At 41.6% G+C, this 27,484-nt stretch overlaps 1 protein-coding gene and 1 long non-coding RNA gene across 3 annotated transcripts in view; one reads left to right on the top strand and one right to left on the bottom strand.

The window, feature by feature from the left end:
- Positions 1–1,130: 1,130 nt before the first annotated feature.
- On the bottom strand, positions 1,131–24,821 carry CA12 (carbonic anhydrase 12). Its single transcript, XM_027704408.1, has 10 exons — positions 24,597–24,821; positions 21,524–21,544; positions 15,203–15,382; positions 12,638–12,780; positions 11,700–11,795; positions 10,001–10,064; positions 9,390–9,547; positions 7,619–7,745; positions 3,614–3,698; positions 1,131–2,801 (listed from the first exon to the last, which is right to left on the bottom strand). Exons 1-10 carry the CDS (start codon positions 24,685–24,687, stop codon positions 2,717–2,719), a joined length of 1,050 nt encoding a protein of 349 aa, XP_027560209.1. The 5' UTR covers positions 24,688–24,821; the 3' UTR covers positions 1,131–2,716.
- Positions 3,633–27,484, top strand: part of LOC113977886 — a 38,177-nt gene continuing 14,325 nt past the window's right edge. The window contains exons 1-3 of one of the 2 annotated variants that reach the window (XR_003537432.1): positions 3,633–3,755; positions 3,848–3,951; positions 4,068–4,203. This is a non-coding gene — a long non-coding RNA (uncharacterized LOC113977886). Of the gene's footprint in view, positions 3,756–3,799; positions 3,952–4,067; positions 4,204–27,484 lie in introns of those variants that run through there. The other variant, XR_003537433.1, reaches the window with a different exon arrangement.

Genomic DNA, 27,484 nt, shown 5'->3' on the forward strand with positions numbered 1-27,484 from the left:
CATAGCAAAACTACTCCATTTTCTTTCCACCATTTTAGCTGAAGTCAAGAAGACTTTTTTTTGTCCCCCAAAGCTTCTATTTTTAATATGCTTTGTCAGAAGTTAAAATTCGCTTTTGATGGGCAATAACTTTTAGGTGTTTATATTAAAATAATCCTTTGGGGTTTGTTGTTGTACATCAGAGATGATACGTGTGGAACTTTTTTGTGACTCGGTGCTCCCTCAGCAAGTTCTGAAACACATTTAGTTGTCCAAGGTGTGTTGTACCCCTACACTGTTCACAGTGGAGAAAATGCAAAAATAAGGTATTTATCATGACCCCACTGCACACACCTTTTAGCAGAGCAGCCTTAGGAAGGGATGGAAGGAGAGCTGTACACCCTTGTGCCATCTAACTCCTTCGCTTTGCTGGCTTAAGTTATTTATTCTTCATTTCTGCTCTTGGAGGCTCAGAAATGTGTCATTCCATTTGAAAAGAAGCGAATTGAGATTTTTGTGACTTGGTTTATTATGGTAACATGGTAACTGCATCTGTCTTTCTGATCGTGCCTGATTTTTTCCAGACATCTCAAATATTGTGCATGTAAGAATGACACAAGGAATCTCCTGGAAACTATTAAAAAATGTGATACTTCAATAGGGTTATTAAATGACAGTAGCTACAGAGCCCAGAAAACACATGGGTTTGGATTCTTTCAGCTCAGGCACCACTGGCAGTGCCAACTGGTAACACAATATTAAAGAAAAATAAAACTTCCCCTGCGTTTGCATTTTCCAAGGCAGCCTGGATTTCATAGGAGGACTCCACACAATTAGAGGGTGTTATAAGTGGGAGTAGCAGGAATATGATTTGTGTGAATCCCTCTTTTGCTTAAGTTTGTTCTTTTGCTCAAGAAACAATTCTGAATGAGACATTTTCCCCCTGGTGCGTGGTGTGTTTTCTTTGCTGGCACTGTGAGAATTTGCTTTGGCTGAGGTTTTGATGCTTCTTTTTACAGGTGCCTGCAGAAGAGAGTGATTGATGGATGTTTCTGATCAGTTGAGCTGAAGATTAAAATACACAATAAAATGTTACTCTTCAAGAAGAAACAAGAGAAACCAAAGAAAAAGCATAAAAATTTATTATCTAATCTTGTCTTTGAACACCTTTATTCAAACAGTAAGTAATGCTCCCCATAGCACACAACTGCTGCTTTTTAAATAATTTCAAACACTTCCACAAGATGACCTTTATGTGTTTTGTTTATGTGAGATAAAAATGCTGGAATATGCAATGTGCTTAGCTGTAAGATTGTGCTCCTAAATTTCATGTACAGTAAGTAATGAGTTATTTCTCCTGGCACTCAAAAGCTTGCTTTTGACAGTAAACAGTTTTCTTGGGGACGGAAGGGGAAGAATCTAAAACATTCTATGCTGAAACTGTATGCATCTGCCTTTTTTAAATGAGAAAACACACGTTATAAGAGTTTATTTAATTAAAATCACAACTGTGGTGGTGCTGCTACTGAATGTAAGATGGCCCTAAGTGTGAAGTTCAGGTTGTGGTGTTTAGCAGCGTTCAGACCTGGAGTTATTTTAGGAATAACCTGTGCTCTGTCACTTCCTCTGTGTGTATTAAGTATAAGCATTTCAGATCCTCACTTTCAATGTCCAATTCAAGAGGAATTCTGTATGCACTGGGGCTGGGCTGGCTCCACACTTTTCTTCCTGATGTCAATGACATTCCACATTGTCTTCAGTGGAAGCATAGTCAGATTTATACTTCTCACCTTCAGAAATATAAAATGAGACTCGAGTATCTAGCTTACAAGGTCTGAAAAGATAATTTAGATTATTTTCTAGGAATTAAATTACTAAAGTCAGAGAACTAAATCAGCAAAATCATCTACTGTTTAATTGCAGCTGTAATATATACTGTAAAATCAATCAGGATTTCACGATTAAATGACAAGTCTGCTTAAAAGCAGCAGCAACTGCATCATATATACAGACACTATAAATAAGAGCAGGATAATAAGACAGGATGCTTCTCTCATTCCAGTGACAGTCAGGGCTGGCCTCCACAGTAGATTTCTGAGGCTGTGTGATGTCTGGAAGGTGAGCTGTTCCTCTAGCAGTAGTGTTTTTTTCAGCACTGAGTTCCTGGGTTTGAACTCCATTAATAATCCTTGTGGCTCCCATTGCATTTACACTTTCCTTTTCCTCCTTTCCAGTTCCACTGGTGAATGTACTGGCATCATTTGCTGTGCTTCTAAAAACTGTATCAGCTGAACAACCCAGTTCAAACTCTTATCTCAAATACAGTTTGCCCTTTATCTTGTTTATATTCACGATGCTGAAACCAATACCCTGATTTAGCAGGGAAGACTTTTTGTAGCTTGATGAGAGTATTCAGATTGGAACACCTGTGGGAAAACCTGTGCTAAACAAACCATAAAACTGGAGTTTAGGATTAACTGTAAAATCAATTTAAACACCCAGACTCAGTGAGCAGCAGACATGAAAGGAATGGGGTGAGGAATTCAGTTCATGGGTATTCACTGATCATATCTCTCTGGAAAACAAGGAAACGAGGGCTACACAAAACTTTCAGCTGGTACCTGTTTTTAGAACTCTCTTGAGGCTTATCGTTAGCCAAGAACAAGAGATGTGTTTCACCAATCCAAAGTAAATCAGTGCTATGAATGAAAAGGGGCTTTTGTGACAGAGCAGGGCATCACATTTTGGAGAGGTCTTCTTCCTCCTTGTACGTGCCTGGTTTGTAGATGACTCCTCTGTTGTCTTGCCCTTCCTTTTTGCAGCTAAAATAAAATAAATGTATTAAATAACTGTAATCCCAATGAAGGAAAAGCACCATTAGTTACTTAAGATGGTCCATTATGCAGGCATGAGGTTATTTTTCTCTGTACCAGTGCAAATGTTGCAGTAGTTTATTGTTGCAAATATTTCAGGAGAACACATTCTGTGTGCAGAGTCAATGCAGGATGCAAAGGGGTCAGGCTGTAGGAAAGTTTGTAATCTTAGATTTTTTTTCCAGGATTTGGTTTTGTTGGCAAACAGTGGCTAAATGATCTTTTAACAATACATATTTCTTCCCCTAAAATGATGTGAACTTTGGGAGAGGTTTTCCTAAAATTCCATTATCTTCGTTTCCCTTACTGTTCTAGGAAATATTCCGGGGTTTGTGTTCTCCCTGATTCATCACACACAATTCTCTATTTCCTGGCCTTGCATCTTTTAAGGGTTTACTTGAGCACTGCTCCAGCAATTATTATTTTGTGGAAAAACAACTGTATATGTTTGCTTTTCACAAAACCCAACCGCTCCTACAATGGCAGAACAGTGGCCACTGTGGCACAGAGGTTGCAGCATGGAGAGACCTTTCAGCCAAATAAACATATTTTGCTGGCAATAAAACAAAATTGCTTTGGAGTGTATGATACAGGGGAAATAATGTCTACAGTGATAAAAACAAATCAAATTTTGTAGGAAGAGATCATGTCTTATAAAAGATCAAACATTGCCGGTTTTGGACTCACAAGCGCTTCTTTGCGTCAGAGGAAAAATTTGGTTTGGCTTCCTTTTTTTGTGATGTGACAGGCAGACATCTTACCTTCTCTTCCTCAAGAGCCACAAGGCTACTGCAAGGATGGTGAGGACTGCCAGGATGCAGGCTATCACAGCAGAAACAACAAAACCTGGCAAGGGAGGGAAAGCATCCAGAACTGTTAATATCCTTGATTTGAGAGAAGAAGGTCAGTGCCTAAGGTGTCATAACATTTGCATTCTGCATCTGCAGCTTTCCTGCAGCCTGTTTTGTGATTATGGAGTGGATAACTTTGCACAGCTGTGCCCTGGAAGGTCCTGCTCCCACAGCTGGATCCACAGCTCACCGTGCTGGGAAGTCAGACACACACTGGAGTCACAGCACCAACATGCACAGGCAGAGAGGTCAGAAAATCTTGATTTTTGTGCTATAATGCATAAGAGATCATAAGCAGAACTAAAGAAGTAAACCCAGGCAAGTAAAGCTGTTAAATTCGATGCCTTTTGCTTTTTCAAGGCAGAACACCACTGAGTGTGGAGAGCTGAAAAGTGATCTGCTTTGCTGTTGAGAACATTGCTTAAAGGCACTGAAGAAGGTAAGAACTAATTCAGGATAGTGGTATGAAGATCTGAGTGTTCCCTTGTTTTCATAGAGATGTTAAGTTTGCTAGTGACCTTCATATACACATTTTGGCAATAAAGTATTTTTATTTATTTTGGCCTCCCCAAAGATCCTGAAGGTGAGCTCTCTTAACTGCATTTTCTTAATTCATTGTTTTTTACGTTTTATCCAATGACTGTTTCTGTCTAAACAACATCAGAACTCTTTCAGAGTCAAACTGACAGGTTTCATATATTCCATCTAAATATTTTCTATTTTTAAATCAGCTGTTGAGAAAACCGAAATGTAAAACCTGGCATTTAATCTTATCCCATTTAACCCATTATTACTTTTAAGTCCAACTGAATGGAAGAAGCTCAGAATCCATGGAGTTGAAGGAGAGCTATTTTACAAAAAGGGAGTTTTGTTATAGTAAAGGTGCATCAAATGGACAAGAAAATACAACACCAAATAGATAAGATAACTGTAGAAAAGAGAACTTGTAGTTTGAAGAGGAAAGTTGGGGAGCATTTCTGTCTGATGAGACAATCTTCTTACAAAATTTGCTTAGATAGAATTCCAGCATGGTACCACAACCAAAACTAGACACCAGTTCCCACTGAGCTTGTGGGCAGTGGAAGGTTTGAACATCATAACAAATTCCAGCTGCGTGAATGTGAAGCTGATTTCACTGGAGTAGATTGCTGACAGCCAGAATACATTGTGAACATATGTGAGTTTTGCTGCATAATCCTTCAAGATTAGAGACCTTTTGAGATGTATTCTTGTTAAGAGTGAGCATGAGTTTAGATATTAATTATTGGCATCAAAAATGTGGATGACTGAGCACTTCAGTCATTTGCAATTTGCATGCCAAACACAGGCCAGTGGCCTCATCTTGTGGCCTCTGTGCTCAGGTGGAGGTGGCAGCCTTGGCACTGAAAGGGCAGAAAAGTTGCTCTGAACATCTGCTTAGTTGGGCTCTAGGTGTGCACAACGGGACTTCTTTCACAAATTTCTGGGGTTGCCTGGCCCAAGCCATGATTCCCTGGGTGGCTTTTCCTTCCCTTGTCTTCAGATGTGCTCTGTCCCTACCCATGGTTCAGCTGCATCAGGCTGGGCACTTACAGCCCCCAACCAGCTGGACTGAACTGTGCTTTGATGGCGACATTTTTTTTCTTCTTTTTCTTTGTCTTTCTTTTCTTTCCCTTTAGGTGAGGGGCTGCACCTGTGGGGGAGCCTTTGTGACTGTGGTGAGCGGAATGTGAGATTACAGGGGCCGTGAATACCTTTTCTGAAATGGGTTGAACATTTTTTCTATGGTTCACTGATAGAGTCAATGAGCTTCTGTAATTAAATGTTGTTGGACTGAATGGGGTTTCTATTCAAGGAGCACTGGGCAGTGTCTTTCATAGCCATAAAGACCAGTTCTTGGGTAAGAACAGCAGGATGGGCAATAAGCCACACCATTTAACTCTGCTAAGTCATGCCAGCTTTAAAGAGACATTGAAAATGCTTTTGTAGCTGGTGTCACCTCTTCATGGGAGCCAAATAATGTGGCTTAGCAGAGGGGGAGCCAAATATTGTTATTGGGTTTGGCACTGGTTCACAGCAACAATTTTGAGAAAGTCACATCTGGGTCAGATTTCCCCCCAGGGATGGAAATACTGCTTACACTATTTCTGTGAAGTGTTTGGAGATCCTGGATGAAAATATAGTGTCTGATTTTTAGTTACTGGGATCATGGATTGTAACTCTCTACCTTCTACTTTCAAGTACTGAGTGTGATTTACAGAAAGAATGTAAGTCAGTGCTGAAAAGTGAATGTAAGGAGCAGGTGGATAAGTGCATTTCTCATTTCTGACTGACCAGTCTGACTCAGAAAATCACTGGCTCATGCATGTGGTTAGCAATCAACAACATATCCCTGCCAAGTCCACCAGGTATTGAATTTTGATAAATTTTGATAAACTTAAGTAATTACTAATTATGTGCATTAATTCCATAGAAGGCACTCAAAAGAAACTTCATGGTGGTTCCTCTTAAAGGAAGCTTTAGAAAGATTTTAAAATGTTGTCATGAGAACTGAAATGGTCCCCAGCCACAGGAGGACTTCTGAAATTGTCTCTGGGTTTTATCTCAAAGATGGAGATTTGCTCCAAGTAAGGGCCAAACGCTGCTGATGCCCCACACTGCTCTGGCTGGGAGTTTGGTGCAGCTGAACTGACAGGAGATCAGCCACCTTTGGGTGACAAGGCTAAATCATCTCTGATTTCAGAGAAATGTTCTGCCTGGGTTTTTTTTTAGCTGATCTCTGATTTTCACTCTTCTTTATAGCTTTACATCAGAAGAGATCTGTTATGAGGTGGTCTGTCTGCAGGGGGGAATGGCAAGAACAGTTACTGCAGTGTGTCTGCAGGGAACTGTCCCTGCAGTGGCTACTGTGTGACACTTCCCAATATACACAACTCCTGTGCTTTCTGTTCTTTCATCTAAACAGTGAAGAAACTGGCAGGCAAAGGTGAAATGATGTCCTAACACATTTTATTAATTTGAAAGTTTAGTGCTTGGCCAATCTTTTTTGTACTGTCTCCTTTTTCTTTTAGAAATCTTTTAGTCCCCATTTCAAACAGTAGAGGGGCTTGCATAGACTCCTCTGCCCTCAGTGTATGTGCCACCTTCACAGACGCCTGAGAGTATTTATTTGCGAGACAACAAAGAATTTGGAACAATTCATTTTGCACAAACAATATACTCCAATGCCTTCCTGTGGGTACAGCTCAGCACCTCACCACAGATGCAGACTTTTGTGCAAACCCCCCACCAAACTTAAGCATTGCCATTGAGTAACCCTGCATAATTAAGCTTTTAAATCAGTTTTTCCTCATAAGATGACCTTTCTTTTTTATTTGTAACGCTGGATCATACAATCCAGTGTTATGAATTATTTTTATTTGTCAAGTTTGAATTCCTCAAGGACCTCCTCTGATTCTGTGTGATTTCCCCAAAACAGTGTCCCTGAAAGGCAGAGTTGTGGTTCCCTTTAAGCGTGTGGTTTGCTTAAAACCAAGCCTGACACTGCTGAGAATCAGCAAATATCACTGGTGAAGCAAGGCCAGCTTAAGCTGTTCAGTGTTTGTAGTGACAGCAAATACTTCTGCTAAGCATGAGAAGGCCAAATATGTTTTTCTTCTTTTACCTCCTTGCCTTTGATCAGAAGGGTTGCAGGTCTTGCCTGACACCCACTGTGGAAAAAATAATTCTTATGTACTCTGTGAGCACCTTATTCTTGTACAGCTGCCCATGCAACAGTGCAGTAAGAGAAGAAAAGGGAACAAAGGGATCTGCTGGAAAATGAGATTGCTGTATTTCTGCAGTGGTACAGTGCAACAGCACTGCCACCTCAGTATTTCAAGTGTCCCCAAATGACTGGGCACTGTTTCTTTGCACAGAAGCATTCACACAACTTACCTTCACGGAAGGAGATAAAAACCAGTCTTTCGTGAAATTCCTGAACGTTCCTGAAGTTATCCACCATTTCCAGGGGCTCTGGGTCATCACTCTCCGTGCAGTACATGGCTGTTTCCAGGGCCAGGAGCTGGAAAGGGAAGCACCCTGTTCAGCTCCCAGGATCCAGAGAAAGCAGTGCCAGGGTGTGATCACTGGGAGTGTGTTTGAAATCAAAGGGAGGAGGATAATTATCAGGAACAGTGTGGCCAGCAGGAGCAGGGAAGTGATCCTTCCCTTGTACTCTGCATTGGTGAGGCCACACCTTGAGTATTGTGTTCAGCTCTGGGCCCCTCAGTTCAGGAAGGACATTGAGGTGCTGGAGCGGGTCCAGAGAAGAGCAACGAGGCTGGTGAAGGGACTTGAGCACAAGTCCTATGAGGAGAGGCTGAGGGAGCTGGGGTTGTTTAGTCTGGAGAAGAGAAGGCTTAGAGGCGACCTCATCACTCTCTTCAACTACCTGAAGGGAGGTTATAGCCAGGCGGGGGTTGGTCTCTTCTCCCGGGCAACCAACAATAGGACAAGGGGACATGGGCTCAAGCTCTGCCAGGGGAGGTTTAGGTTAGATGTTAGGAAAAAATTCTTTACAGAGAGGGTTATCAGACATTGGAACGGCCTACCCAGAGAGGTGGTGGATTCACCATCCCTGGAGGTTTTTAAAAAGAGATTGGACGTGGCCCTTAGTGCCATGATATAGTAATTGGAGTTGGATCAGGGGTTGGACTTGATGATCTTGGAGGTCTCTTCCAACCCTACCTATTCTATGATTCTATGATTCTATGAATTAAGTGATACTTAAGTCTTATGTGGCCTGTGAGCCCAAATACAGAATACTGTGTAAACAGTGAGGCATCTCCAAATGCATACCTGTGTTTTGTTTACATCCTGATAACACTAATCCTGCTTAGTGATTATCTGCCAGGAAAACTGAAGGGGAGGAAATATGGTGGCCTTTTCCAGCATGTTCCCCCTAGCACAGTCCAACTCCTAAGCAGTATTAAAAGCTACTCTATGAAAGAACTCTTTACTCTGCTAAAGACATGATCTGACAGAGTGGACAAAGGTAAGAAGGGATTTTCATAACGAGGAGCATGCAGTGATTTAATCAGAGACTTTGATAATAACATTTTCCCCTGTGTCTATAATTAGATGAATCAGAAGATAGTGATTGTGAGTTTATTATAGTTTGTGTAAGTGGCCACCTAAGAACAAAAGAAGTTAATCAGATGAGCACAAAAAAGTCAGTTGGGAGAAACACTAGGGGTTCAAGATTGACAAATAACACATCACATGCTTTTTAGAAAATTAACATCTCCCCAACCTGTCATACCTAAGTCAGGATTGAAGTAGCACTGAAATGCTTAGTGAGTGGTGTTCAGACATGGAGTGTGAACAAAGTAATCTGCAAGTAACTCATGGAAAGTCTTTACTCAGGGAGTAAGGACACAGTGAAAACAAAAATTAATCTCACTTGACTGTGATATTTTCAAGCTGATACTGTACCAATGGCTATGCTGTTGTCTGTCGTTTATTTAGTCTGGTCAACTGAAAACATGCTGGCTCCAAACAGAGTGAGGTACTGATTTATGTCACTTCTGTGCTGTTCTTCCCACTTGAAGGCTCTTAGCAATGGCTCCCTTTCAGTTTTACAGGAAGATAAGAGCAATCCAGGAAAGAGAATATGCATTTACTCTTCTGACCCCACCAGGGAAACGTGTGCTCTATTGAAACTTGCCTGCTCCTGTGAAATTGTAACGGGGTGTCTGAAAACTGTCCAGAGAACGCTGGGGTAGCAGGGAGGAGTTGTCAGGGATCCTTCGTAGCGATAAAACTCATCCAGCCTGGCAGGGAGCAGTTCTCGAATGTTGAAACCAGGCACTTGGACCTTCTGATCTGAAAAGGGGATTCATGTAAAATCCTGCATCATTCCTACACATGCAGTGCACCAGTGAAGTCAATTTGCTTTTCAGTAAGTAGGATGTTTTTGGTGTTATATCACTAGGATAGGAAAAATACCTTTTAGCAGAGATAGTCCCGGTTTAATAAGGAACACAGCTTTTTAGGGTTTCTATGTACAAATCTTGTCTTAGATATCAAATATGAATCCTGTAAGATAAACTGAAGGCCAGATTAACTAAAAGCCACTGTGTGCAAGAAATAAGGCCCAACCAGGAACACGTGGTGCATGGCAGCCATACACTTCTCCAGAAATGCACTGCATTTGGAGGTCTCACAGTTTGTGACAGGTTTGCCTGAGGTCTCTGGGCTGTTTCTTCAGCAAGTTCAATCCCCCTCAGGGTGGAATCTGATACCCTCAGCCATTCTCAGTGTGATGCAGCCACTCACCCTTGTACTTCACCTTCCGGAAGTGCCTGAAGATCTTTTCATAGGAGGGGTTGAAGGGTCCGATCTGAAATGATCACACTGTTAAACAGCTGTGCAACCCACTGCAGTCTGAGTGTGAGCCTGTGCTCCTCTGGCACTATTGGATGGCCTGTCACAAGGCAAGTGTCCCCGCTGTCCAGATATTCATGTACCAGAATGGCATAAGGGATTTTATAACTCAAAACTCTAACACTGTCCTCAGAGCACAGTTATGCTCCCACTGAGAGCTGTCGGAGCTGCCTTGCCAGGATGCTGCCTTAACAGCAGCAGTGTAGACTTTAGTGTGCCCTTGAAAGCCCCTGTTGCCCTTGCCTGTTCAGAATGCTGAGAAAAAGGAGGGAAACCATTTCCTCTGAGAACCTTGCAGGCATAAGTTCTCAACTGACAGGCTTCTGAGATTGTCTACTGTTTTCTCATCAAAGCCATAGTTTTCCACCCACAAGCATTTCTCAGTCTGCTGCTCCTCTCAGTCCAGGAAGATAAAGAGTGACAACACTGGGTACCACTGGCAAGGGCTATAACTCAACTATCAACAAAGACCATCTTTTTCAACTGCTACCAGCAGCTTTTCTGTCTAATAATCAGTGTCTTTTTTCATGAATTCTTCAGAGTTGGTGCTTAGCAACTCCTCTGACAACCAGACATAGTAAATTGGTGTCCTTAGATCAACTGCAATAGCCACCAGCTGGCTGAAAGTCTTTCAAAGATCTAATCTCCATTGTTCCCTAATTTGATTTTTAAATACTATTGCTTGGAAATAACCAGAATACCAGTATTATTCCCTAGCAAAATATACAATACTCTGAAGCTTTTCACAGCTGCAACTTCCAAATTAACTGAAATGTAACACAAAATTACTGTAAAAATCTTAGAGCTGCTAGGAAGTGAGCTGGGATAGCATTAATGAGAGCTTTGTCTGCTAACTAGAACATTTTCACTTTTTTGATGGAAATGTGAAAACCTGGATGTTTGGTTTTCTGTGCTGCAGTAAATCCTCACATTTAAAAATTATCTTTACAGTTATCTTATTGAGGAGTTTTAATCCTCAAGAAAAGGGAGACATACGTACAAGGTACTAAAAAAAATCTGTTTATGATCATTATTATCCTTGTATGTGGGGCTTTAGAGAGGAAAATTGGAAAGTTGTCCTTCTATCCTCTTAAAAAGGTCACTGAATTTACTTGTTTACTGTAAGCTGTGATTCAAAGAATCTGGGAAGAGAGCAACATGAAGACTGTGGTTAAATCCTAATTACATATGGTGGTCAAAGGCAGGGCTGTGCCTGCCTGTGCCTCTGCTGGGTCAAAACTGCTCCATGCTCCAGCAGTTCTGAGGAAGTGAGCTGGGAATTCACTTTTTGATAAACCCTACCAATCATCAGTTTGTAAATGAATGCAAAAATGGATTTAACATAGCTGAAGTTAATTTACTGAAAACCATGAGTCAATATTCAGAATTCCTCTTTTCTCAGGATGTGTTCCTGTTTTGGTATGTGCTGCTGGAATCTGACCTTTTATTGGTGAGAGGGGAAAGGAAAAACCTTTATTCAGCCACTGTATTGTTAAATGATCTAGATAATGTTGTACATTGGTGACTTAATGATTGAAAGCATATTCTAAACAACAAAACTCCTAAACAACAAAAGGATCCTGCATCCTACCTCGAGGAGAACAGCCAGAACTGCCAGTCCATCCTCTTTGTCCATTGCTGCTGTTACATCTGGATATTTCTCAGAGTTGTAATGCACAATATGCAGCTACAAAGAAGGAGATACTTCGTCATAGTAACATGTGGGTCATGCTCACATTTCTGTTTCACGGCTAAAAAAGGACCAACACAGCCACCTCAGGATAAGACAATACAAGGGGGTCATTTAGTGATTTCTGGGTGTAAGATCCTTTTAGAGAAAAGCAAAAGGTCCTGGGAGTCCCACCCCCAGCCCTGCTGTAGCCAAGTTACACACACCCCACAACCCCCATAATGAAGGGGGGAAGAGGATCAATGACTTCAGCTTCAAAGCATCTTGACTGTAGTACTAGGAAATTTTCGTGATAAAAAAACCCACCTTAACTCTTCAATATTTAGAATGCAGAACTCACTGTTAAATAGAGAAGAAATGGATTCCTAAAGTGCTGTTATGCAAAAAAATTATTCTGACTGACTTCTAATAATTTTGAGGTAAATATCTGATTGGTACTTCCCATCAAAATCTATTCCCAAGTACATCATTTAAGATTAGGAAAGGTAGCAAATAGTTCTTCACTGGATAGAAGAAGGTGAGTAAAGGTAAATAGAGCAGCAGTGCCATGCAGCTAAAAGATATACCTGGTTTACAGAGAAGAACCAAGGTACCAAATATCTTGAAATGACTCCAGTGACCTTGTTCCAGCTCTGAGTTTGGAGCCTAAGTTCTAACTCCCTGATTTAGTGACAGTACATCAGAGTCCATCTTTTTTTGCAGTGCACAATCCATTTTTTAGTATGTACCCAGATCTTAGCAGCCTTTTACAGCCTTATCCCCAAGACACAGGTCCCACTTTGAAGCAGTGGGACCTGCCCACCCTTCTTTGCTCTTTCACTGACCTGAGCTTGTCTTACCTCTGCTGCAAAATGCTTCCCACCCACAGTGTGCTCGGAGCCTTCGGACTTGTTGCGGTTCCCCCAGTGCAGGTGGAGTTGAGATGCAGTGTATTCAAAAGGGAGGTTCCTGATGGACATGGTGGGTGACAGGTACATTTTCACTGCAAGCAGACCAAACCCAGATGGGAGCAAATGATACCACAGCTCTCGAGAACAGGGCAAATAAAAATACTCTGTCTAAGTATGTTACATAGGGAGCATGAACAAAGCAGATTCTTAACTCAGACCCATCTCAGTCTGGCGGGGGAGATAAACACTTCAGTGCTCTTTAGTCCTTTCTAGGTAAATCAGGAGAATTTAGAACATATCCTTTTTCTACTTTCTTAAATAAAGGAGTTGAGTGTGCGAATTGTTGCTAATGGAAATCTCTCTTCTCCCTGAAGAACGCAAATTTATCTCAGACTTATTGAAGAGACAATTAGTGATATGTTGAAGTAAAACTTAGGCTCGTGTGCCTTCTTTCAATCCCCTTATAATGATTGAAAATGTCTTAATAAATTAATACTTATCAGGGTATTTTTTTGTCTCCTGTTACATTGAACTCCTCTGCTTCTTAATCTTCTTTTAGGAGCACATGGTAAAACCAAATAAACTTCTCCCTCTCCTCACTGCTTCCAAAACCCAGAACATTGATGTCAAGCAGCAAGATAATCCCAGGCCTTAAGAACTAGCATTTCCTCTCTTGACTGGATGGAGATCTTGGCATGCATTACCCTCCCTTCTGCTCACTAATGCTCTCCAGTGGGGATGACAGGCTGGGTTTGGGTGTTTTTTGACGCAGTAATTCTTGACTCAGCAGAAACTTCTCAGTTGTTCACTTGAGACTTTTGGTTCTCCATAAAGCAACAGCTTATGTCAAGAACAGATTGATTTCTTTGTTACTTTCTGGTGTGAATACAATTTGTTTCTGGAGTGTGCCAGATACATTTTTCAGGGGAAACAGGGCCCAAAACCTTAGTGAAGGAACAGCTGCAAGGCAATGGCCCTAAAAAGCTTGTTCTGAGCTCTACTGTTTTTAGTCTGGCTGAAGTAGGTGATTGTACCTGGATGAGCTGGCTGGTGAAGCACAATAATTATATGTAGGAATGACTGACAGCACAGTACTAAACATCCTACTGGTTTCCTCTCTGGCTGAAAGAGAAGGCAGCAGCAGATTGTGTAATGATCACTTCAACAGAGTCTAATTTTTTATTACTCAGAGCAATCAATTTGTACCTAAGTGAGGTTTCTAGAGCAGGTTGCATCTCCCCTGCTTTCTAGGAGGGCACTGAACTTAGAAATGGATTCCCATTTTTACTGGGGGGGAACAAATTTTTGTCTTGGCTTTCATTAGGAAGTAGTCAAACTCTGTTTTAGGGGTGAGATGTGACAATGACAGTGGCAAAGGCTCTACCAGGAATTTGCCTGTACCTGAGTGACTATTACATGAGGGACAGGCTCCCAGTGATGTTCTTTTGCCTTCTGGCACCGTTAAAGCCCACAGTGACAATGTTTCCTTCTCTGCCTATTGCCTGTCACTCACATCAGCCCAAAGCATTCAACTGTGACAGTGCAGTCTTTCACTCAGGACCAAGAAGGACTTTTAGGAAAAGAAGGCTCACAGGGAAAAGGAGTTCCAGCCATTCCTAGTTTAAAGCAACCTGGTTTTGATGGAGGAATTGATTAAGAGGAAAACCAGGAATCATGTCCTGAGAGAAGACTGGGCTTATGATGTTCAATAGAGCAGGTTTACCCCACTGAAAGAATGAGAGAAAAAGAGACTTTTGCATGTTGAGCATCTTTTAACCAAACATGCCAGAACAGAGCAGAGGCCATTTTATAACACAGGTTATTTTGATACTTATAAAAGTATAAAAGTCCTATGTCTTCAAATGTTTCAGGAAGGAATGAAAAATGGTGGAACTAACTGATATTGTATATTGTGTCAATATAGTAGATCTTTATAAGACTGCATCTTTTCTGCTTTTACCTGCTGTAGTGACATTTTGTTTAAGTGCTACAGTGGGGAGGACATGTTTGTATGCTATTTCTAATTATTATTCTGTCTTCTTACCAGTTTTATCTTACACTAAAGAGGTTTCTGTCTGAAGTCAAAGGAACAGAATGGTGCTCCTAGCTCTTTTTTTTTCCTTCCCTCCCTGCCCATGTAATTCAGTTGAGCTGCTTTGATAGCCCAGGATTTCAGAGACCCACTACACCCATATTTTATCGGTTTGTATATCTTTAACAGAATCACAAAGTCTGTTTCTGCTTCAGAACACCACAACCAAAGTAGTAAGAAAAGCTCAGGAATTAATTCTGACATGCCTAAAGTTTATTTTAAAACTCTTTATTCAAAACTCAGCTTACTGGGCATGCATTTGTCCTTAGTATGTTCCCAGGTTTCCCTAGCCTGTGCTGTAGATGTGAAGGCTTTATCATCACAGCTTAATTTCATCTGATAACCAAAGTAGTTCACCCATGAAGCAAAAAACCCATGAGTTCCTGCAACTCCCAGCTCCTGCTGTCACTGAGCTCCCTTACCTGAATGACCATTATTGGTCAGTGTAAAATGGTCAGTGGAGGACACGTTGTAGCCTATGAATTCTAAAGGCAGGAGATTGGAATCATACTGGAGAATATCCTTGTGGAAGTCAATTGGAGATTGGAACACTCCTCCACAAAATGGGTATTTCTTTGGCCAGGCCTTCTCTCCGTCAGGACCTGTGCAAATCAACAGAGACACATTTGTCAAGCCTTAACTCCAAATTTGGAAAGGAAGCCTTTTCTGAATTTTTAATCAGGTTTTTTTTTTAATCTCAATTTTATCCTTCCATTGGATAGAAAACTGGATATTGGAAAATTGCACCATTGGATAGAAAAGGGCCAAATGCCAAAAAAAAAATCTGACATTGAGGCACTTCACTGCCTTCACTGCCCCTCGATTTTTTGACAGTCTCAGCTGCTGCTGATGTTACACTCCTGGGGAACTGCAGGGCGGGCAGCTCGTAGGGTTTAGACCTGCAGGAGCAGCACCACGGGCAGCCACAGTGCCCCTGAGCCTCCCTGATGGCATTGTCTCTTCAGGGTCCATGAACGTTTGGATCCGTGACAGTATTTGGATTATTTACTGACATGAATCTCACTTTTCCCTATAGAAGTAGCAGGCACATGCCCAGGAAGGCAGCTATTCCAGCCTTCTGAAGGGGATTGCTGAAAGAAATGACTTCATGTTGACAGAGTTCAGTGCACAGAAAGACAGCCCCTCACAGACTTTTCCTCACTGTACAAACTGTCTGGCTCTATCCAGCAAGACTGCATAACCCACACTGAAAAGCTAACTTGCAAAAATGGAAGGTGCTATGATAATTTGACCTGCAATAACTTGCTCAGACTCTGATGAAACTTTTCTGCATCACAGTCTTTTGCCTGAGGTAGGATCTACAAAGAATAGATAATATCAAGAGAATTTTAATTGTGCCTTTGATTTAATTACACATTAACAGCCAGCAGCTGTTCACAAGCTGTAAGCTGAGACTATTTGGATTTAAATACCAAAAGAAATACTTGCAACTTGTGTTTCTCCTTGTCTCTGAACATTAGTCATGATTCTTTCCAAGGCAGGAAGGTCTTTTGGGATCACCAGCCTGGTCTGGATAACACAGGACACTGGGCCTCCCTGCTTCAATGAGGCCACATCTTTCAGAAGGGAATAAACATCTGCTCTTCCTTTAAGCTTTTCAAGTAAAAGATACTTCATTAGTGCTCTCCTCAGCAGCTTGATTTTCTCTGTGGGCCTGTTGTCACCATGCTTGTGTTCCTCACTGAAGTACTTATAACACAGAGGATATAGTTTCTTACTTCCTTAAACAAAGTCCCTTGAACCTTTGGTTAGAAGGCTTCTTTTCCAAACCTGTAATATTCCTTGTGGCTTCTTTGAAGATGAGGTCATAAGTGGCAAAGCAAGTTCAGATCTTTTCTGAAGGAAATTAGCAGTCAGGAGGATATTATTAGAGGCTCACTTTATTTACATGCAAGGCAGTTGCCAAGTATATGGATAGTGGAGGTGAACCTGACTTAAACAATGTGTGTGACAGAGGCAAGTGCAATTCTGGTGCTTAAAGACAGACTTACTTCATTGTCAAAGCTGTTTAAAATTATTCAAGACACAGGTTAACAGATAACATTGTTTGCAGTGTGGATACTCAGACTCAAACAGTGCTTTTCAGTATGAATAGACCTTGATGTTGCTGCAGCTTAAATCTTTGACTCCAGTTCACTGACAATCACATTAATTTCTCTCCTCCTAGATCCTAAAGTTACTGAAATTTCTTAAAAAAGCTAATAAATGTTATGCTGACATTATAGAAGACTGCATACTATCCTCTACCTATTTTTTGGCAAATAACAAATACATCCACAAGAGCATAAATTCCATATATACTCAAGAATATTTCCCAGGAAAATATACATTAGGATATACCAGGAAATGATAATTTCTTAGGTTGAAACTTGATGTGCAAGACAATGACACTGAAATTTAATACTTTTCAGGGAGCTAAGACTACAACAGTGTCAGAAAAACTGGTGAGAAGCCCTTATTGTAAAAAGACTCAGTCATTTAAAAAAGATTTTTTAGGGTAGTGAGTTTGCAAGAAGACTTTACTACATATCACAGGTTTGGAGACTTGATAATTAAATAGCTAATTGATGTATAAAACACAAGTCTAGTCCCAGCCAGTGAAAACCATGTCATGAAGTACAAATCATTTTTTCATTACTATGTTTGGATAAACTGAATACCCTAAAGAATTGGCAGCAGAAGATGGGAACTTCCACACCTACATCACCAGTTCAGAAGGAAAACTTTTGTGTTTTCTATAAAATGCTGTAGTTATCACAGTCTTTATGTACCTTGATCTTTAGTAGCAGTTATCCTTTTCTTGACATAACTCTGCAACTCACTCACAGGCCTTTAAGCTACAGCAGTTTTTGCTTGTTTCTCACTCCTGCTCAATTAAGAAAAACCCAACAAAACCAAACAAAAACCCTTTTTTTGGTACAAAACCGGTTTTTATAGAAATTCTGCCTTTTGTCACGTAGTCTTTCTAATTTCAGTGCCTCAAAACTCTTGTCTCAAAGAGCTGAGCTCACTGCATCTTGAGTTTGCATATGTGAAATTGAGATTTCCATGGCAGATAAACCACACAGCTGGAAGGCATTTCTCAGCTAGGTCTGTTGAAAATGAATGATTGATTGTGAACCAGATTTTCCTTTTTCTGTGCCAGCGCATTCAGATAAATTCAGTGGAAATCACATCATGTTTACAAAGGCTTTGTCTGATCACTATTGAATAAAGAACAGCATGTGGATGTATTAACATTGGCCTATGCTACAAGTCCCAAAAGGTATTAACATAAGAAGTATTGCAAAATTATCTTCATAGTTAATTTTCTTCTTTTGTGAAAGACCCAGGCACTTCAGAAGGTGTTTGCTGCTCTGAGGATCCCATCAGCACTGTCAGCAGAGCAATAACTGTGCCATGGGTCTGTTCTACCCACTCAACACTGTTAATCAGCTGTTAGAGTGAGCAAATGAAGGCAGGGAGCTGTTGGTGTGAGTGGAAGTAGGACCCTCGTGCTACCACTGCTCCCAGTGCTGCCAGGAACGTTCCCTGGTGTAGGGAGTGCAAACTCAAGCTGCTCAAATCCAGCTTGTGGGTTGCCTTCTTTTATTTGATTTTCCAGGACCATGTTCCCCTACCACACTGTAAACAGCCCTGAGCCTGGCTGTGCCCTCGTGGCTGTTTTATAAAAGCTGTCTGTAAATAAAGCAGTAATAATTCCCTGGACAGTCAGGCTGCCCAGTGAGCTGAGCAAACCACCCTCAGCACAGAGCTGCCTGTGCCCATTGTATCATCTCCTCTGACAGCTTTAGCTTGGCAGCCAGCCCCACAGCACCCCAGTGGGGTCTGCTCCCAGGATGTGCACATGGGCTCATTTAAAATAAGGAGAAAATAGGCCTATGAGACACCAGTGTTATCAGCAGACTTTTGCTCTGATGACCAATTAACATTCGTGTTGGAGGGAGGAATCACACGGTTTCCATTGCACTCAGAGCTCAGGCACAGCTCAGTCCCACCATTCTGGACACGCAGAGCCAGGGTGTGGATACCCAGAGGGAAACTTGTGAGGCAGAGGAGTTGCCAAGGGCTGTAGCTGTCCCTGCTACTGCATTCAAGTGCTGTATGAGAAATTTGGGGCGTGTTTTAGTGTGTTCACCAAAGCTGACATTTCCTAAGGGGAACTGGAGGAGTCTTAGCACAGGTTCTCAGCACCCCACTGAATTGAAGCAGAGTATTTGGCAAGAGGAGAATGAAAGAGTGTGCAAGTACAATTAGCCTGCTGTCTGTTAACAAAAGTTCTTGTGTCTACATTGCAGCATGAGGTTGTCTCCTCATATGCTAAAGCACATTTATAATTCTGTTGGCACTATTACTACTAAAGCATGTTAGTAATTCTGTTGGCACTATTACTTTGAACCTGTCTGTAAAGCTGGTTTTCTGCATTGTAGCTGCTTGTCCACTCTGAAGGGATGACTCTGGTTCTGTGATTTCGTTCTGACCCACTTACATTACAGAAACAGAAAGCCAGAATCCAAAGAATTGAAGCCCAACATCCACTTTTAGCAATTTTCTTCTGGGGGAGAGGACTTCAGGCCTGCACCTTCCAGCCACACAGCAACACTGCCAGCAGCTGTGTGCACATGCTGTCCTGAGCTATGGGGCATTAGAACAGTTCCTTCAGTTCTTTAACTGAGAACACTTTTCTTACAACATGCTTGATGTCTTTTGTCCATTTTACAGAAGGTGAAGCAGCCCATCAGAGAACACAGAGCCAACCTGTGCCACGGGGGCTGAGGGCTCGTGCCTCAGCTCACTGCTCTGTGGTGTTTCCTTCAGCCACTTTTTCTTGGGATACATACAAGAGGGTTGAAAACAGGAAGAACAAATAGCATTGCTGCAGTTTGGCTGAGGAAGAAGCAAACAAGAGAAGAGGTTTAGCCTTTTTATTTACCCTATCTAATGTAGTAGTTTCCATTATAGCCAAGACAAATGCTCATTTCTTTGGAAAGCTTGTGCTGAACAGGTAAGGCCTGATCACATGCTATGTCATCTTGCTTTGCCAATATGCCCTGAGCTGCTAACACTGTATCCACAGTCAGCTTTACATATTCTCCTGCTCAACAAATCTACTCCTACTCCACCCTTAATCTTATACCTTGACCCTCATCTTGGCATCGGTCTGCCCTGTCATTATAATTGGTGGATTTCCTTTCCCTTCCTATTGACTTAACTGTAGTGAGAGGCATTGCAAAGTGCTTCAGGGATGAAGATAAATGGTGGGAGGTTTAGGCTGCCACAAGGAACCAGGATCAGCAGAAGAGTATGGAGAGGCTCTTCTCTGGCTTAGTGCAGCCTCTCTAATATCTGGTTTTCTCTGTACAGATCAATGTTCCACCTCTGCTTTTCTGTACTACCCTGTACAAGTCCAGTTGCAACTTTAATTTTTTGAAGTTGCTTTTATATATTTTCTTTTATATGTTTTTCTAGATATATTTTGAAATCAGTAGTTGAAGGAAAAAGATAATCTGTTTTGTGAACCTTCCCTCTATCCTCCCGTGTTAGAAAATAGAAATCAGACTGCAGTATGGAAGAGCTTAACAGGAATTGATGAATTTGGGCACTGAGAACAACATATTTTGAAATAAACACTGGCCCTCAAATTCCCAGAAAGGGAGAAGTAACTAATTGAAACAAGCACTACCCTGGGATGGAGGGCAAAACTTCTACTTTGACAGTAAAAGGAGCAAAAGTAGTCTTGTTTTCCTTACTACCCAGCAGGGTTAGGTTTGTCTGATGGCTGCTGTCAAGGTGGAAACCCCAGGCTTTTGTCAATGAAACTGTGTCAAATCTTTTCCCTGATGAGAGTGGGAAGTGTCTGTGTGTGCAGGGCAGTCAGACAGCACCTATGCACACGCAGCTGAGCGTTCTTCCTCTGCTTACGTGAAGCCAGTCAGGTAAAGTGGAGCTCAGCCAAAGAGAGGAGTTCTGAGAGGCGGCTTCAGTCTCAGAGGTTCTTTGTGTTGCCTTGGAGCAGCACCAGAAGCTTAAGAACAAGCATTTTTCGGTGAGATTCCCAGTACTGCTGCTTCTCTGTGGGCATGTGGCATGTAAAATGCTACTCTGAGTGAGGAAATACCTGGCTAGAGGATTTGACCAATTTAAAGAAAACATCTAAGTAAATCTTCTTTCTGAGCAGCCACCAGGTCCTTCTGGGTCAGTAGCTGACGAAAAGGACTAGTTACAAATTAGTTCAATTAGTTACAAATTAACACTGCTTTCCTGAATATGATTTATTCTGCTTTGTCACTGCTGGGATTTTTGGGGACCCGAGTCTTCAGTAACATGATACAGGCAGTTTGTGAACTCTGACTCAAAAATGAAGACCCATGTGGGTAAGGAGAGGAATGCTCTCTGCAGAACTGGGTTCAGATGTGCTGCTGGCCTGTGACTGGTGAGGAAACAGGCCTTTGGGGAACCTCTGCAGTTGTAGGGCCAACCTCAGTCTGCTGAAGTTCCTGTCATTCCACGAGGCAATTTAGAACTCAATAACTGGCTCTTGGCCACCCAGATGTGAAACCTGATGGATGAAGAACAGATTTCAGGACAATTGACCAGATCCAAACCTGGGTAAAGGTAGTGAACCCAGTAAATACCCACCAGAATACATTTGGCATGTTATCCTTAAAACACAGAAGAAAGCCACAACTCAGTATGTATGAATTATACAAATTAATACTTACCAAGATAAGACCACTTTGACCCTGTTAAAGATAAAGAAAATATTACTGTGAATGTTTGAAATTGAAATTACTCTGTAAAGAAACAAATTGCTACTTAAACCCATGTACTGAACTGTGCAATACTTTTATCTATTTTCCAGCCCCAACTGTTGAGCAAACCATAGACACTTCAAAAGATTATGAACCTTTCTTCGCCCAAATTGTAATCCTAATTATCCCTGTGATCCTGCCCATAAACTGTTGTCAGTCTATTTTTTTTTTCTCTTTGGTGGAATATCCACAGACTTTGTATGTAGGTACATCCCTGATTTTTTTCTGGCTAGGAAGGTAAGGAATTTAAATGGGGTGTAGCCACAATGAACCCCTTCATGCCTAGTTGAGGAGTTTGAAAAACATCAGTGAATTACCAGTTGCTACACTGGGAAATGATGGGCAGTCACTTCTGTACAGCTCTGGGATTTGCCAATTGAAACAGGAATTAATAAACAGACTTTGAAGAAAGGGAGTGTGATACATGAACCCATAGAGCTCAGAGAACCCTGGGAGGGTGAGTGAGTGTTGAAATGATCAATACTCACCCACTGCTTAAGGAACTGAACTTGGGATAGTGCCTCTACATGTCTTTGGAAATGTCTTGACTTATTAAATGCTCTTTTTAATTATTTTATTCCTAGTCCTGAAGCCTACAATCATACAGCTTGCTGTGTAATTAGAGGTGCTTGTCCTGACAGACCTGAACGGTTTTGGTTATTGGGCTCATGCAGATCTTCGTTCTTTGCAAATTTAATTTTGCTTCTGCTTAGAAAGCAGTCCTGAATCACAAGTCTTGCAAGCACCCAGTGTGCCTGTGAGTGTGTGCATGCATGCAGGCAGATATTTATCCTCACAGGCACAGTACATGGCTCTTGGCTGCATTTCTTGTGCTCTGAAATGCGGTCAGAGCTCTTCTCCAAGGAATGTTGTGTGAAATGTTTGGGATTAATTTGTAGGGAAGTGTGAAACAGCTGCACTTGGCTCTTTTGTATTGATATTTTGTATCAGCCTGGAACACTGAACTCTCTGCTTTCAGTTTGTTAGGACCAGTGTGCCTTGTTCTTTTACACTGAAATTTTCAAAGCTGTGTAATCATCCTGGCTGAAGACCTCAGGTTCCTCTTGTAGAAGAATTCATGCACTGTCTTTGATTTCAAGATGGGAAATCTCATTTTCCTCTCCCCTTCTCTCTGCAGGGGATTATCTCTTAGTGAGGTCTTTTGGGGGTTCCTTGTGTCTTCTGCTCAGAACATTCTGTAGGTAAAACTTGTATAAAGACACCAACTGACTGGCAGCAGGTTTTAGAAATATCCTCATCTGAGCAGAGTTTGAAGAAATATTGGCTTAACTACAATAGCCACTCTGTTCATGCTCTTACTGACCCTTGAAATGTGTATGGAATGTCAAAACTATGATTTTCATAATCTAGAATAACCTTAAAACAACCAAATATTTCAAATATTTTCAATACCATGGCCAGTTACACTACTTGACACAAAAATAAATGAAAGCTTCAAGTCTTTTGCCAAGTGAAATATTCCTTAGCCTGTGAGCATTTTGATGACTTGCAGTTCACTACCATCATGACTTTACTGGTGAGCACAATCACAGCAACTGGTGTAGACAGGGCTGAGGCACATTAATACTCCTTTCATCCAGCTTAGGTCAGGAGATGAAGAGGTGACCAGCTGGCAGAATCTTCTTGATCTTGTCTGAATGATCATACAGAGCTGCCAACCTCAAACTGTGAGCAAGGTTCTGATCCTTACTCTGGCTGATAATGAAATGAGGAGGAGGCAGACTGTCACACCGCCTCCCAAAATTAGAGGCTTCCCATCTAGAAGGGAACAGAGAACAGCTCTGTGAGCACTCTCCTGCCTCTTTGTTGATGCTGGGATGAGTGTTGGTGAGTAGCACAGCTAATGCCCATGCAGGGCAGAGGGACTTCCTGGAGCCAGAAAATCTGCCCTTGGCTGATCAATAGACAGGGAAAAAATACCTTACCAATGTCACTTGGGAACTGGGAAAGTGGGAATGGTTGTAGTTGTGATAATCTACTTGGGTAGATGTCAGAGATAGGCAGATACTGTAGCTCTTGCCATTCCTTGGTACTAATTCTAAGATAGGAGCTCTCCAGCATTCCCTTCAGGATGTAGGATATGTAAGACATATCTTTTCAACACATCCTTTCAATCCCAAATCTTCTGTGTGGTCACAGAAAACACCCAGAAAGCATCAAGTTTATTCTGTTATTTTGGAAAGCACCTCTGCCCTTCGGGTGGGAGATTCTGCTGGAGAATATTGGCATTTTTCAGAGGATATATGAACAACAAAAGATGAGCTTAAAAGTTTGAATTCCACACCTTATTCTGCTCATATGCAAAATCTAAAATACTTATCTTGGCAGAGCTCTGCATGGAGCCAACAGCTCTGGATCATGTTTGAACCTTCAGGATTTTGGTCCCATGAATATATGTGCTGAGCAAGTCCTCTCACACAGTCCTTTATAATGATTCTCCCTGGTATCCTATAACAACACTAGGTGGATAATAATTAGCTTGAAAGGGTGAAAATTGATTGTAATCAGCTTGAATATATGAACATTCACTCCTAAAAAGAACTAATCCTATTTAAATATAAGAGAATGAGGTCTAGTGTATGGGATGCTTCATAGGGATTGCCTTTTTCCCCCTCCAGTTTAAAAATAAACAGGGCAGGGGGAAAGGTGTGATGCCTCCACTAACTCTGAGTCTCTGCTTCATTCTGTGAGAAACAAAAAGATGACAAAGCAAGGCATACCAAGCATGAAAGAACTCTATAATGCAAACTAAACCAGAGGACAAATTTCTCTTTCCTGTATATGCCAGAATACCTATGCTGAGAAACTGAAATAAGGATACTGACTCCAAACAACCACAGACTGCAACAATATACAATAAACTTTGAGCATGGTATTAAAGTAGCACTAATTAAAAGAGGCCAGTTTTCTGCACACACAGCTGCCCTAAGTTACAACAAAATAGAAAGCTGAAAGACTTTACCATTCACCGGCGCTTGCACTGAGAGTTGTATCTTTAGGAAGAAAATCAGCACAGTAGCCACTGTGACTGCACTGAAGCTCTTGGCTGACATCTCAAGGAAAGACTTACAATATTCCAGCAGTTCACAAGTTTCTCTGCACTCTGAAGAAATTCCCCTGTAGACATGTGGCAAGTAGCAGAACGCACACACACAGAGCTTCTGCTAATGAGCTATTGCCCTCCTCTCCCCTTTTCTCTCTCCTTGCTTTTAGGACTGCTTTTTATAAAGCTCCTGAGACTCAACCCAAAACAAATGATGTAATCAGACCTGCCTCTAGGTCACAACACCCTCAGAAAACTGATCATATCCTTCATTACCTCAGTTTTAGTGAGGTGCTCAGAGGGCAGACTCCAGCACTTAGGGAGGGAATTTAAACCTGGAACTTCAGAAAACCCTTTGGCAGAGACACAAATGCTTTAAAAAGCTGTGCTCTTGTGGGCCATACCACAGTAGAGTCTTTCTAGCCTATTTGAGTGTCTCCCTCAGCTCCCAGGTTTGGATCAGCCTGGTGTAGCATAATGGCCCACTGTAAGGTCTGGAGGGAGAGGAAGAGAAGTGAGGCTCTGTGTGGGACTGGTAATAACTCAAAGGGACCATGGACACTTCCCACGAAAACTGTGCAAGGAAGTGTATATATTAAAACCCCTGAAATTAGAACTCAATATTTTTCTTTATGAAAAGGTGGCTTCTCTTTTCTCTTTTTCTTTTCTTTTTGTTATCTGTGGATGTAGAAGTCCTTAGTAGTCTGTAGAAAAACAACAGTTTGCTAATGGAATAGACAGTAGTTACTCTATGTTAAAAATAATATTATTCCAAAGTGGTTGTTCTGAAATGTCTTTAAATCATCTCTATCTTATAAAAGAAAGGAGTAATAAAAATGAAGTCCAGTAACTTGCAGTTAAAGTAAAATTTCCTGATGATATAAACACAGCCAATTTCCATGTTTGCTCCTCAGTCTATTTAAACTTTTCTCATTTCATATGCTGTGTAAAAGTTAAGTGGATAAATAATCCTGGAAGAAGGAACTGTAACTCAGAACTCTCCATCTCCAGGTGAGGGAGGGATTTTTTTTTAAGCTGAAAGCTCTTGGAAGCAGGAGAAGACATGAAGCAGGGAGGAGTGAAAATTCATGCAGAAACAGCCACAGAATGTAATGTTATGTTCAGGACATGGAAAGGGGTAAAGAGCAGCACAGGGTAAAAGTTAATGTCCTTTTCTGAAGGACTGAGGAATAAACTGTTAAACTGAGTGCACCATGGATAGCTGAGGAGCAGCAGGTGGCATTGAAGAACTACTGGTTTTAGCTGTGAGTACATTATTTTTTATAATTGTTATTAACTGCTTACTACATCTCAGTAACAGCTTTGTAGCATGTATTAGTATTGATTAGTCAAACTTGATTTTCAGCATCTTTGCTTACCAACTACTTGCTCAATGTTATTAGACTTGATTATTTTTTCCTTCCATCATTCATGAGGTTAATAAAGGGAAAGGGGAGTTGACTGGGCTCATTTCTGCCTAGATCCCACGTAAAGCACCATCCTGGTCTATGGCTGCAGTTCATCCCTAGCCCTATCCTCCCAATCCAGGTGGAGGGAGGCTGCAGGGAACAGCAGCAAATAGTTAATGTCTTGTTGCCTTTCAGAAAGCAGCTGTGGTTGAGTTCACTTCCTCTCTGGCATTTTGTAAACCTAGATTGTAATTCTGCTTGTTTTGGTTCAGCCAGATGTAATTAAGAGGAAGAGAGTGTCAGCTATTGAGAAAATTATTTTAACAAGACTTTTCAAGTGCCATTGTCCAAAAAAGAGGGTCATTGTCTCCTGTGTTTGTACAGAGAGGCCTGCTGAGTGTGTTGAACCATGTGAGCTCTCAGCACACAGTTGTTGCTGCCTGCAGGACCTTCCCTAACCTTCCCCAATGGAAGTTTGGAAATACAGTTTTGTATGTTTCTGTAGAATACCTGATTTTTGTCTTCAGCCTTCACAGAACTGGCAACCTGTCTGCCAAGCTGCTGGGGCTGGTACCAACAGCTGAAAGTTGCCTCCTCTACAAAGAGGCCGTGCTGTGTAGGACGGTCTGGACTGACCTGTCTGCCAAACTGTGTCTTCCTATCTCCTTCCTTCATCTCTTCTGCCAGTGTTCTTGAAAAGTTCCCCATGATGAAGTATGCTCTGATTCTTAGAATCTCCCTTGGATCTTTTTTGCATTTTCACCATCTACACCTCTCCCTCCCCAGTTTCTGCTGTGGCAGAAGCCATAATTTGGCTTCACATCTGTGGGAGGAATTCCAGGCAGTGCTTGTGCTTTCAAGGCTAGCTGGATAGAAAGCTCTTTGCTTCTAAAATACAAGCCCTAAAAAAGAAAAAAAAGCTCCCTGACACAGTTGTCTGCCTGTGTTCTGCACAAACTTCTTAGGGCTTGCTATTTTATTCTAGGTTTAAGAAATTTGAGGTTACTAGCAATTAGTCTTCATCTCAGCACCAGGCCAAGGCAGGGACAGAGCAGGGTTTCTATAGGCTGGGGGGGCTCACGGGAAGTAGCAGATTTGGATCCCCATTGTGAAAGGTCAGTTTGAATTCTGTGGTGTGGGTTTATCAATCTTAACTCACACTGTCTCCTGCTGCCAAGGCAGTAGCAATGCACAGACTAATGTGACAGTGGGAAGTGTGCAGGACAAGTCTAAGGCAAATGGAGGAGAGGAGGCATTCTCTTCAGAGAGCACATCTGGAGTTTTCTCTTGCAGATTTGTGATGATTTGCCTGACCACCCTCACTCCCTCTTCCTGGTGTGTTTAGCTTCGAAGAAGAGGCTGTAATAAAACAGAAAATAAGGTTCTGATGTGAGCAAT

The sequence above is a fragment of the Neopelma chrysocephalum genome, unplaced genomic scaffold (assembly GCF_003984885.1).
Source record: "Neopelma chrysocephalum unplaced genomic scaffold, ASM398488v2 Primary Assembly neopelma1_274, whole genome shotgun sequence".
NCBI classification, from domain to species: Eukaryota; Metazoa; Chordata; class Aves; order Passeriformes; family Pipridae; genus Neopelma; species Neopelma chrysocephalum.

Excerpts from the sequence above, each read along its gene's own strand:
- CA12 (XM_027704408.1), bottom strand. The coding sequence starts at position 24,687 with ATGTCAGCCAAGAGCTTCAGTGCAGTCACAGTGGCTACTGTGCTGATT. Across the intron at positions 11,796-12,637 it reads GGAAGCATTTTGCAGCAGAG|CTGCATATTGTGCATTACAA; the intron begins GTAAGACAAGCT and ends CCTTCTTTGTAG. Across the intron at positions 7,746-9,389 it reads TTACAATTTCACAGGAGCAG|CTCCTGGCCCTGGAAACAGC; the intron begins GCAAGTTTCAAT and ends TTCCCTTTCCAG.